General features: G+C 36.9%; 2 protein-coding genes across 7 annotated transcripts in view; both read right to left on the bottom strand.

Moving 5' to 3' along the window:
- Positions 1–4,643, bottom strand: part of LOC127429797 (LIM domain kinase 1-like) — an 83,362-nt gene extending 78,719 nt beyond the window's left edge. Inside the window, exon 1 of the mRNA XM_051679015.1 lies at positions 4,530–4,643. Coding sequence (XP_051534975.1) covers positions 4,530–4,587 — 58 coding nt within the window. The 5' untranslated portion in view covers positions 4,588–4,643. The remainder of the gene's footprint in view (positions 1–4,529) is intronic.
- A 645-nt stretch (positions 4,644–5,288) lies between these two features.
- Positions 5,289–13,195, bottom strand: part of LOC127429792 (elastin-like) — a 123,322-nt gene continuing 115,415 nt past the window's right edge. For all 6 annotated transcript variants that reach the window (XM_051679000.1, XM_051678998.1, XM_051678999.1 and 3 more), the window contains 3 exons: positions 10,974–11,006; positions 10,434–10,490; positions 5,289–7,533 (listed from right to left, as the gene is read on the bottom strand). In XM_051679000.1, coding sequence (XP_051534960.1) covers positions 7,487–7,533; positions 10,434–10,490; positions 10,974–11,006 — 137 coding nt within the window. In that variant the 3' untranslated portion in view covers positions 5,289–7,486. The remainder of the gene's footprint in view (positions 7,534–10,433; positions 10,491–10,973; positions 11,007–13,195) is intronic.

Here is a 13,195-nt window from a genome sequence, read left to right as displayed (position 1 = left end):
TGTCTCTCGTGACATCGGGCGTGCTTTGCGTTGCGTTTGTTTTGCGCTGCATGTCCGGGTCGCGATCCGTTGTCATGTTGTGCTGGGGTTCGGCCGCTTCTGTCTTGGTGCCTCTTTATTTGTGGCAGAACCCTCACACAAATGTCCTGTCTCATCTGTTGTTTGGCATGAGGGCATGTTGCCTTGTAGTCTCTGTCGATATGCGCTCATGTCATTTGTGTGTTTGTGTCTGTGAGAGCACATGGTTTTGTTTTGTTTCTGTATTGCCAAGTGTCTCTCAGTCTTGCATCATACCACACCTCCTTGTCTGCTCATTATTAGTTCCTGTTTGATTTCTCTCCCTATATTAGCTCCTCATGTATGCTGTCCTGTGCTGGATTGTTTAGTTTGCTCCTGTCGTCGTGTGCTCATGTTTGCTGTCTTCCTTCCCTGTTGGTTCAGTACTTCTTGTATTTATTCGAGTTTGGTTTTGTTTGTTTTCTTTTTCTCCATCGAGAGAGTTTTTGTTATGTATGTTTTCTGTTTATTAAAATAAAAGCTCATTGTTTGCCTATCTGCGCTTGGGTCCTTCCCTCAAACACCCCGATTTGTGACATATGCGACTGTAATACAGTACTTAAGTTATTAATAACAACATCCATTGATTATCAGACGAATATGTACATATGATAACTGACTATTTGAATAATTTCTACTGTGCAGTCTTCTGAGTTAACAATAATATCATCAAGAAATCACTTAGCATTTTAATAGCAAAATAAAAAAACATCAAATATTTCATCTAAATAAACAATAAATTGTTAAATTTATCTGTATAATTTTGGATTGCTATATTTTATCATGTTATTTTTAATCAAGTTTTGATATGTCTTAAAGTAAAACACTACAGCTAGCATGAAATAAAACATTGCAGGAATGAAATGAAGCTGTGAACTGGCTTCTCTCGTGCTCCCTCTGTCTCTCGCTCACTCACTCTCCCTGCCTGCACTTCAGTACTCCCCGTGTTGGATTATGGGCAAGATAGCATCAGTGAGTGTACACAGAATGTAATGTACACTCGAAATCAGATTGTATTGTGGGTAAGAATGAGTGAACAAATGTAGGGAACGAATTTGGACGCTACTACAAAATGGCCGACACCCAAATAGTGCACTATATAGTGGATAGGGGCGATTTTGGACACAGATTTACACTCACGAGCACTTTATTAGGTACACCTGTACACCTACTTATTAATGCGATTATCTAATCAGCCAATCATGTGGCAGCAGTGCAATGCACAAAATCATGCAGCTATGGGTCATGAGCTTCAGTTAATGTTCACATCAACCATCAGAATGGGGAAAAAATGTGATCTCAGTAATTTAGACTGTGGCATGATTGTTGGTGCCAGATGGGCTGGTTTGAGTGTTTCTGTAACTGCTGATCTACTGGGATTTTCACACACAGCAGTCTCTAGAGGGTATAGAGAATTGTGCGAAAAACAAAAAACATCAGTGAGCAGCAGTTCTGTGGGCGAAAACAGCTTGTTAATGAGAGATGTCAGAGGAGAATGGCCAGACTGGTTTGAGCTGACAGAAAGGCTACAGTAACTCAGATAACCCCTCTGTACAACTGTAGCGAGCAGAATAGCATCTCAGAATGCACAACATGTCAAACCTTGAGGCAGATTGGCTACAACAGCAGAAGAAAATTCCACTTCTGTCAGCCAAGAACAGAAAGCTTAGGCTGCAGTGGGCACAGGCTCACCAAAACTGGACAGTTAAAGACAGGAAAAACGTCGCCTGGTCTGATGAATCTCTATTTCTGCTGAGGTATACAGATGGTAGACCCACTGCAGCCTCAGCTGAATTCACGTACGGTTAGAAGACAAGATTAATTGCATAATTTTTTTTTAGACAAGTCATTTTTTATTGATTTCAGTACTGATTACCATTGTCCCATGTCTGCCAAACATGTTGAGTGATCCAAACATCACCTGCAGCCTGAAACTGAAATTTTAGTCGAATTTAAGGAGTGAATGCACTTGGCTGCATAGGAAAGCTATTGGATGCTCCCTTGCTCCCTATTTAGTGAATGACTTAACCTCCAGTGTGCTGTCTGTCCACACTGGTCTCAGAACAGTTTGAAATGCACCTTTTTTTATCCTAACTCCATATAAAGCCTCTGAAAGCAACATTTTTCAGCTTTTGGAAGAACCCATTGATTCTCAATGTGATCATGCACATTGGACATAGGATGGGAAGGGAAAAATAGCCCTATAGTCCATGTCAATGGTCACTAAGTTTAACAGCATGCCGTTTTTCGATAAATTGTTCAAATTTGCAAAATGGCATATTGGATGAAACTAGAGTCTCTAATCTTTTGACTCAAACAGGTTTCAGTGTAAAAACTTAATTAGGTTTCTTACCAGATGTAGTTTTGTCTGTGTTTCTCTGAAAGGCAAACTTTGCTGAGATTTGCGCCATGTTGTTTTGTCACATGACTCGGTAAGTCAAAAGTTTAACCCTTTACTTACAGCCCAGAGTGTCCTGAACTGAGATCAGTTGGTTTAAATGAAATTAAATTATGCATAGTGTTAAGTGAAGACAAAACCCACAGTCCACGCAGAAGGACGCAGGGTTGCACAAGGTTAAAGGGCTGTGCATGGAGTCCATATACCTATGAAACACATCTGAATGGGTAACATGGACATAATGGAGCCTAATTTTACATCCTTATCACTGACTAGTTGACCAATAGCTTAGACAGTGCACCAACTGGTCGACTGGTAGTTTTAAATTGGTAGTTTTGCACATCCCTACCTTTTACCAGCAAATTCTGTAATTACAATTGTCATTTCAGTCACAACTGTTCTTCAATAGACATTTCTTTCAGAGAAAAAGAAGTTAACACAGCTAAATATATAAAAACATCAAATCACAATACTTTCAGAATTGCATTACTTTTCTTTTTTTTTCTCCCCTTTTTGCCCCAGTTTGGAATGCCCAATTCCCAATGCGCTCTAAGTCCTCGTGGTGGCGTAGTGACTCTCCTCAATCTGGGTGGCGGAGGATGAATCTCCGTCGCCTCCGCATCTGAGACCATCATTCCACGCATCTTGTCACGTGGCTTGTTGAGCGCATTACCGCGGAGACCTAGCACCTGTGGAGGCCCGTGCTATTCTCCACGGCATCCACGCACAACTCACCACGCACCCCACCAAGAGCGAACCACATTATAGCGACCACAAGGAGGTTACCCCATGTGATTTTCCCTCCCTAGCAACCGGGCCAATTAGGTTGCTTAGTAGACCTGGCTGGAGTTGCTCAGCATGCCCTGGATTTGAACTCGAGACTCCAGGGGTGGTAATCAGCATCTTTACTCATTGAGCTACCCAGGCCTCTGGGGGACATTTTATTAAAAACATAAGATATGTAAAAAATATTTATCTTCGGACATATTTTTTAAAGCCATGATGGTAAAAACAGCTATTTGTCATTTTTGTGTTGGGGCCAGTGAAAATTTTGATAGGGCCAGTAAAAAATCTGAAGCACTGGCCCAACCGGGCCAGTAGAAAAAATCCTTACCGTTGAGCCCTGTATTGAGTTGTCTTAAGCAGGCAGCCTTTAGCCTAATATATTAAATCAAATGTGTCACTTGTATAAACAGTACTGTGCATCTATTAAAAAACAGTTTAAAGTGTTTTTCCATGAGTGGCATTCCTTAATAAACTGTATGTACTGACTGAGTCATGAATCTCTATATCAGTGATGGAGGTGTGGAGTCTGTTTGCTGTGACGTCACATCAATGTGTGCAGAGAGATGGACTGCACACACACACATTTACATAAAGCCTCATATAAGGGTCATATGCAGATGAATCAAAGCCTAGCTGTGTCATTTTCCAGAGTTAACTTTAAAGAGAAGATCTGATGTCTGCACAATATACCCTTACAAATAAGAACAAAGGTACTGTGATGGCATCAGTAAGTAATACCATGGTACCGAATGATTACCATTTTCAATTTCATTATATTTGCAAAGTATTCCAAGGTACATTACAGCTTCATTGTGTAGCCAAATACGAATATTGACGAACACCATGAAATTACCATGAGCAGTGTTCTGACACCTTTTGACAAATGTCCATGACTTTTCCATTTGTTTGTGATTACTGGATAAGATTACACTCATAAAAGTACTTTCATAACTAAAAATATATATTTACTTTCCATGAATTTTCACACGCACGCACAAGTGCGGGACACTCATTAGGGCCCATGAATTTAAGTTAATAAATTATGTTAGAAGTAAATGCGCATTAATAAACGTGACAGCTGATATATATATATATATATATATATATATATATATATATATATATATATATATATATATATATATATATATATATATATAATATACATGAATGCGACAGAATGCGCAGACAGCGTCAAAGATGCGCTCTCGTCGGCATCCTTCACGACCTCTTATCTGCGCGTGTCCGGCTAATATTCCCATTCAAATACTGCACATCACAATCTCACCTTCCTCCTCTCCCATGCGTTCGTCCTTCCAGGTGCAACAGAGCAGCATCAACCTCATTCAAGCTTCGGACCGGGCCGCAATAGAAACTCCCCTTCCAAGATCAGACACTGGAGAAATGCGGCCAGCTGCCACACCGCGCCGCCAGTTTAAGGATCCCACTATGGGGAAGACTTGGCTCATGAATATTGATAATGTAGCATTACGTGACTCGCTGATTGGCTGAAAGGCTTTACGTTGGTGAGTGGGCGTTATCGTGCACTACTATGGCTTGGTTTGGCTTATGAATATTAATGACATCACGTGACTAGCCTCTTTTGCCAAGCGCTCCAGAGAAACTAAGGAAAACTGGCCAACTGAGCACTATCCCTGGAAAGCTATAAAAGCATAAGGTTCCTTATGCGCATGCGCAAATCTGTTTCATAAAGTTTAACCTTAAAATCTTACATACAATGCATCAAACTAATGATAGCATTACATTATGTGATGTGATATTTTTTCTCATTATGATCCATGTGTAGAGTAGCCTATATGGTGAATGTTATGATTTTAATAGCAATAAAATCTCATAAAAGAAATAAAATCTCATCACGTATACGTGATGTTCATGCAAGATTTTGCCACAACAAAATACAATTTACAAAGGAACACAAAATGTGTAATGACTATATGAAGAGTTATTAGATGCCTTATTACTATTTTTATGTTGTTAATTCTTATATGCTAAAATATTATAAAGATAGAGTCATAAAAAGAGACAGTTATTATTTTTTTTAATTTAAAATATTTTATTTTGTTTTCACTAGAGCAGGTAAAATGCCAGGATTTCCATGAACTAGTCAGAATGTCATTTGTGGAAAAAGTGCAATAGCTCCGCCCCTTTATTTAAATAAGATGGAAATCCTACTGCACAATAATAGACAAGACCTGGTGGGGCTCACAGGCAAGTAAATTATACATGTTCCTCTCCATATGAATAAATTGGAAAACAGTATTAACCCAATATTATGAAAAAGAGACGTTTCGTATCTGTTAATCCATTGGCTGGTAAAGCTTTTTCTGGGAAAAAAAAAAAAAATTAACACACATGATTTGTAAAACACTTTAGGGGGTATTGCATACATACATAACCTACACACACACACACACACACTTTGTCACAGACACCTCACATCTTATTAAAATAACTCATACAGTTTTGCAAGTTCCACAGTGACTAAAATGCATAAGCTATTTAAAGCAAGAAAAAAAAATGTTATTGTGATATGATGTGTACAAACTTGATAATTGGTAAAAATGTCAAGTTCAAATGGTGCAAAACAAACAACATACGGTAAAGTATCCTGTTGCTAAATGATCCAACCTACTGTAAGCATATGATATATATTTATATGTTTATATACTAATTCTATATGAATATACAACGATTAAAGAAACACATTCTTGGTCAAATTATGGAAGCACCTATTCCCCGGTCCAGGGAACAACATAAGCACATCTTTTTCATTTTCCAGGTTTAAACATACATAATGTACAAGTCAGAACTACGATTACTATTTTACACATTTGTACTTGAACTATAGTTTTTCGCTTCTCTGGACAGAGACCGAAACAGTTTTCTAAGTTGCAAGGTGCTTGATATAACCGACACAATAAAGCTTTCTGCTTGTTATTAGCATAATCAGAGCAAAGCTCTTCATACTTAACACAGTTTGCAAGAATGAATGTTGAGATGGAGCTGCGAGCAGTCACTATCAGCGGTCTGTTCGCTGACGTTCAGCTCTCTTAGCAAAACATGCATTTCTACGCACGTTATGACCTACTTACAAAAACATGGGCTGCCATTTATTTGGGATTTCAGAGATTCAGTTCTAAGATATTCAATGAGGAAAGATGCTTTATGAAAGTGTAAATCAACTAGGCTCATTTATGACGGGGAATAAGGGTTACTCACAAAACCTGTCAAAACATGTCATATCCACACCAGAATCAAAAGAAAACAATAAGAAATTATATTTTCCATAAAGAAAATGAGACCTATTTTGTCACCATTCAGATTTTTTGCACTGCGGCATTATTTTTGTGACATTTTACCCCAAATGTCCATTACCATAAAAAAAAAAAACAAAAAAAAAAAAAAAGATATATATATATATATATATATATGTTTTTTTTTTTACTGTAATGCAAAAAAAAAAAAAAAAATACAAATTCAAATATTTAAATTATAATGTGTTTATATATTATTATAACATTTGTTGTACTGCCTTTAATTTATGCTTTTTTAAATCACTGTATTAAATACATTTTTACTTTCATGAAGCAAAATTAGTGTATTATAGTAATTAGAATCACAATTGAGAAAGCAAAACATTACAGTAATGGGGGCATTCATTTGCTTTATCCAAAATGTCTGATATTTGGGGTGAAATATGACCTGGACATGTTTTGATGAGGTTCACCATAAACGACGAAAGTTGATGCCGTCTCTCTAAGAGGTTAAACATTACAGACAAACCTCTAAGCTGAAGCTTGGCCAGATGTGAAATCTTCCAACACAAAGTGTAATCAGCAATACGACAGGACGCTTTCACTTCAACATGTACCTCAAGTGTGTCGGCAAAGGCGAGAAATACCATGGCTTTGAGAGTCTAGAGTGCCAAATTATCAATGCAACTGAACAAAAGAGTTTCGAATTATCTCAGAAATGTCCAAAACTAAGATGTGTACAATAAGAAACAGTAATGTGATGGAACGTGCCATAAACAATCAGAATTGGAATTATTGTCGTAAAAAACACTAGCGTGCAGGTCTCTGGATTTGGATTTGTTCCAAATATTTCCTATCAGTACAGAAGGTAACATCTGTGCATGTTGGGACTGTTGTTGGAGTAAAGTACATTCTGGAGCATGCAGTAGCACCATGTTTCTTGAGGTCACTTCACATCTCAAGAGATTCTTTATTTTCTTCTCCTCCCGCAGTATTTGCCTTGGCAGCCCGCTCCACCTGCACAACAACACACAGAGGTCACAACCACACTACTGTATCTATCAAGAATGAAATATAGAATTCTGCAGACGTCCAATAAAAACTGCAGAACAAAGTCTTAGAAGATTAAAGGAGTAACCACAAGAGTTGTTACAGTATCATAGACACAACATGAACCATTGCATTGGCAACAGCATTGTGAATAACAGACAACAATGTTCAATTAATTGTTACATTTATTAATAAGAATCACCATCACAATAGAGCACAACAGTACCCACTTTTCAGCCATCTTAATTCTGGAAGTATTTTTCCGATTCATTTCTTCCATAGAGATTTCATAAAATCCTTCATAAAAGAGTTCACAACATTACAAACTTTGATTTGAAGCAGAAACGTTATGAAAATCGGACAAAAAGACAAAGGTACAAGACTGTGAACTTAAAGGAATAGTTCACCCAAAAATGAAAAATTTACTGATAATTTACTCACCCCAAGGCCATCCAAGAGTTTCTTTCTTCATCAAAACAGAATTTAAGACTTTTAGGATTTCATTTCAGGCCTCCTCCTCTAAACAATGCAAGTGAATGTCCTCCATTATTTGACGGTCCAAAATGCATATTTAGGGTGCATCAAAATAATCCACACGACTCCAGTCGACAAATAAAGTTCTTCTGAACACAAATGATTGATTATTTTTAGAAACAAAACAATACTTATATACTTTTTAACTACAAATGTTCGCTTCCGTACAACTCTGTAATGCACGCTCATGAGAAGGATGACGTAAGCTCATTGGTAAGGTCACGCGTCACGGGAGGAGGAGTCAGGAAGTGTGTCATTGTTTACAAGAGAAACTTGTGCTGTTCACAAACCAAAACAGTCCAAAACAATTTAAAAACAATAGAAAAAAATAAAATAAAATCATTTCCAAATAATAATAATAAAAAAACAAACAATGTAAACAATGACGCACTTCCTGACTCCTCCTCCACGTGACGCGTGACCTTACCAATGAGCTTACGTCATCCCTCTCATGAGCGCGCGTCACAGAGATGTACAGAAGCGAACATTTGTAGTTAAAAAGTATATAAGTATTGTTTTGTTTCTAAAAATAATCAATCATTTGTGTTCAGAAGAACTTTATTTGTCGACTGGACTCATGTGGATTATTTTGATGCACCCTAAATATGCATTTTGGACCGTCAAAAAATGGAGGACATTCACTTGCATTGTTTAGAGGAGGAGGCCTGAAATGAAATCCTAAAAGTCTTAAATTCTGTGTTGATGAAGAAAGAAACTCAAATACATCTTGGATGGCCTGAGGGTGAGTAAATTATCAGCAAATTTTCATTTTTGGGTGAACTATTCCTTTAAGTCTTTATTGGTGAAATGAACTACAATCCCATGAAGCATTGCGGATGACGTAATCGAAATAAAATGCTAGCAAAATACAAAACTATTGATTTAAGATGGCTGATTTTGTAAAAAAGATATATACAAATATAGAGTTTGAGAGTGTAGGGAGAGCGACTTCATGCACAGTGTGTCATGGGAGTGGGTGGAGCTGCAGAGCTCTTTTGGCGTGCTTTGTTTGACATGATTCTCTGATTGGTGGATCTTTCTCTTCAGGATCATGGGTAGTGTAGTTCTTCACAAGGAATTCTGCTTTTATAAAAGAAATTAAAAAATGATGGAAATAATGCCACCTGATGGCTTCAGCAGAAGCATTTACCATCGATTAACAACTTTGAAGCTCACAGCAGGTCTGTCTTTAAAGTTTTATAAGTTATCGTTCAAAATCGATTCGTCTGTGGAGAAAACGAATGGGAATTTTACTTCTGGAACCAGACTGTTGCACAATTCTGACAAGAAATATAATCAGCCTAACGGTACATTGTTTATGGCTACCAAGTAACACAACGATCAATTACTTTCTATGAACTTGCCACATTAAAGTCAGGACTCGCAAACCCATTTTACTTCCGTAATGTGACGTATTTCTGAGTGACAAGATATCCAACAAGAAAAAAAAAATGCCGTGAATTAATCTTATCCATCTGGAATTGACTGGATCGTGAAAAGTAGGCCTTCCTGGTGTTTTTGAAGATCATTTCACATTATTTGACAGATAGTAAAAAGTAGGGCAGGGTAGTGATACAGATTTCCTGATTCTATTAGATTCTGATTCACTAGCTCTCGATGTGATTCTGATTCATTCAGGTGTATTTAATTTATAATGTCCATTTTGCTTGCAAATGAAGGAATTCTCTCTCAGCTAATGCCGTTAATTATACAGGGGATATATATATATACGTTTTGTCGCAGTTTCCTGGTGAAATGAACACTAGAGGCATTACAACAACAACAATTAAAACCTCCATCTAATATCCACCTTGAAAATCTTGTCTGATTACGACAACATTTCACTCACTTTTAGCGCTCCCCGTTGGACATTTCACTGGGAATCTGCAGCCAAACGTGTAATGAAGTACGCAATTTTATTTTGCAAAAACGTTTCCACAGTCACATAATGTTCATGAGATCAGGCTGGATTTTTGGTCACACGTGAGAGCAATTGTAGAGGGTTGTGCATAGGGTAAAAGCTAGTTCTTGGGATTTTAAAAATCGATATAGGGATAGTTCAAATGAAGATTGTGGTTAATCAGAAAATCTCTATTTTTCCAAGCCTAAGTAAAAAACTATAAAACTACAAAGCTGCAATAAAAAACTGCAATAAAATGTTGATTATGCTCTGCAAGTCTTTTGTGTGTCAACTGAACTGGCTGAATCGTATAATCCTAAATTGAGTGGAAGTAGGCCAGTGTTCGTTGTGATGTTGAATCAGCAGAAATGAGCGCAGTGATTATATGGCGGCAGGATTAATTCTGTCTGTTCACTACAGACTCTAATCGTACCTTGATAACCTCCTCCCAGAAATCCTGACAGTCCACCTCCATATTTCGCTGCTTTAGCTGACAAAATAAAATGAAACACATCAAAATGAGTTTCACTAAATAACCTTTATGTTCCACTACTCTTTATTCAAATGTTTTGAACATTTCCACAGTCAAAAATTGCATTTTAACAGTATTCTGATTACTAGAGTAACACAGTGAACTCATTTTGGCATTAACCCATTTTTGGCCAGTCAAGAATAAAACAAATAAATCATATGGACAACTTTTTTGATACTTTAATGGTGCTTTTTCATAATTTTTAAAGCTTGACACCCTCAGTTCCCCTTCACTTTCACTGTATGGAAAAGAGAAGCTTGCTCATGAATACATAGCTTTTTCTAAGTCTTAAAACTACTTGTATTTTCTCTGTGGTGAGGTTTCAGTATTCTTTTACTATTATTCCATTGGTTTTAATATAAAATTTACTGTAAAATGTCCAATAACTAGTGCTCAGTTTCAGACTACCATGTTTGTGTTTTAAGGAGAAAGGAGTGATACCTTGTTGTGGTGACAGTCCTGCTCCATATCCACCTAAAAACACAAGAAATCATGGCATTAATATGAGTTATTACTACTTATAAAATGACAGGGGTGATGTACAATGCATTAGGCATTATATAAGCAAAAAGAATGACTCAAATCGCCTATACAGCAATCAAATGTAAATAGATGGGAGGATGGCTGTTTGTTAGGAGATTTTTCTGACCAGATGTGACCAAGAGCATCTGGGTGGAAATAACTAACCCACTGAGCATCTCTACCCTATGATTATATAATAAGTAATACATGTGTTAAATGAAAGCAGCTTGAGCCTGAAATGATGATCAGAATGCAAACACACTTTGCATGATATTTGCATTCCGACCCAACGCTGTTTTACATAGTGAGCGGATTTCAGCAGGACAATGTCAACACGACTTTCCGCATTGATCAATGGATCCTTTCAGCATATTATCTGTGAGGATGACTAATAATATACTGGACACACATGCAGTTTAAAACAAGACACAAAAAGTGTGTCATGTGTATTTTGTTGGTTCATGTTTTTCATGTCTTTTATTTTGAAATTCTGGTTCCTGTCTCATGTCATGTGGTTCCCTTGTCATTTGATTTCATGTTTCCCTCCATGTTCATGTGTCTTGTTTTCATTGGTTGATTGTCTTGTTATCTTGCTTAGAGTTCTTTGTGTTTATTGGTTATCCTTGTCATGTGTTCTCCCGTGTTCATGTATTTAACCCTTATGTTTTCCATTGTCCATTGTCAGGTTTTGTTGAATGTAACTTTGGTTGTGTTTTCAAGTTTATGTCAAGTCAAGTTAAAGTCAAGTTCATGTTTTTTTGTTTACATTTGTAGTTAGGGTTTTTGGATTTCACTTTTGTTAATAAATTTGCACTTAGGTTCTTTACTTCATCGTCTTCATCATTGCCAGTGCCAGCAACAATGTTACAGAATACCTGACCAATGCAATATGAACCCAGCAATCCAGCTTCTTCGACTTCACCAGGGGAATCATCCCCTGGAGGATTATGTGGAGGAATTCTTTGCGAGGTCGTGGGCCGGCAGGCTTCAAACACATCAAGCCATATGTAATTTCCTCGACCATAACGAAGTCAAACTAACACCGCAAGTTCATAATTTCTTCATTCAACGTGGAATAAATTGATTGCAACTTCAACACCATCGACTCAAGGAACCATCAAGACTTTCTCCTTAGACTGCATCCAGGCGCTCTCTCAACAGCCAAGGCAAATATCGTACAATTAACTAACTAAACAGAGGTTTAGTATAAGCTGCGAACCCCTTTATTCACAAAGGTGCTTTTAAGTAAGAAACTGATGGTCCTTTCAGATGGTTAAATGACTCTTTTCATAGCTTCATTCCCCTGTTCTGTTCCGGTTTCATTTACTTTCACTTTTCTATTTCGCATGTATGCGTGATTTGTGTGTATGTGTTTGTTTAGTTTAGTTATGCGTTCGTGATTTAGTTAAATAAAGCTTTTGTGTACGTTCTTGCGAGTTGATTCTGGTCCGCTTGTAAATCAATGTCAATTTAACGATTTGATCACAGCTACATGCTAAGAAAGAGTTATTTTTCTGTGGCCATGAAAAATATCCTTTCTGAGAGTTGATAGACGATCAATACTGAGTGTTCGCTGGACGAACAGATAAATTGATTGTAATGTTAATTCAGCTACATCAAGTTAATTCTATTAACTGATCCAAATATTTATAATTAATTATAACGAGTTATGATTAATTATTCATATTTCCCTTTTAAAGAGAATTTGACGGTGGTATATTTTGATAAATAATCTCATCCCTGTTTTTAAAAGATTTCACTTCAAAACTGTACCTAAATATGTGTAATATTATTTTCTATAAGCCATGAGAATATTACTCCAATAAGAGAATTAATCATAATTCCCTTATTAAAGCTAATTCCTTATAATAGAAATTGTGAGCGGATACAACGAGACGTTGTATTATGATTTTAATGGTGGAGAATTTTATTCAGACAAATAATCTAGTTATTTGTCATTTGTCTAATTTATAATGGTTGTCGAATGCGACTAATTCCATTATAAATTCCCTTACATAATACTGTAGAATAAGGACAGTTTAATTTCATTCCTAGCTCACACATACTGTTTCCCTACATATAATGGTGGAGGTACGCGGGCACTTTAACCCTTCCCATGTACATTTATACTACCAAATTCG

The sequence above is a fragment of the Myxocyprinus asiaticus genome, chromosome 39 (genome assembly GCF_019703515.2).
Source record: "Myxocyprinus asiaticus isolate MX2 ecotype Aquarium Trade chromosome 39, UBuf_Myxa_2, whole genome shotgun sequence".
NCBI classification, from domain to species: domain Eukaryota; kingdom Metazoa; phylum Chordata; class Actinopteri; order Cypriniformes; family Catostomidae; genus Myxocyprinus; species Myxocyprinus asiaticus.
Note: the sequence above shows the minus strand (reverse complement) of the source record. Positions and strands in the feature narration are given on the sequence as shown.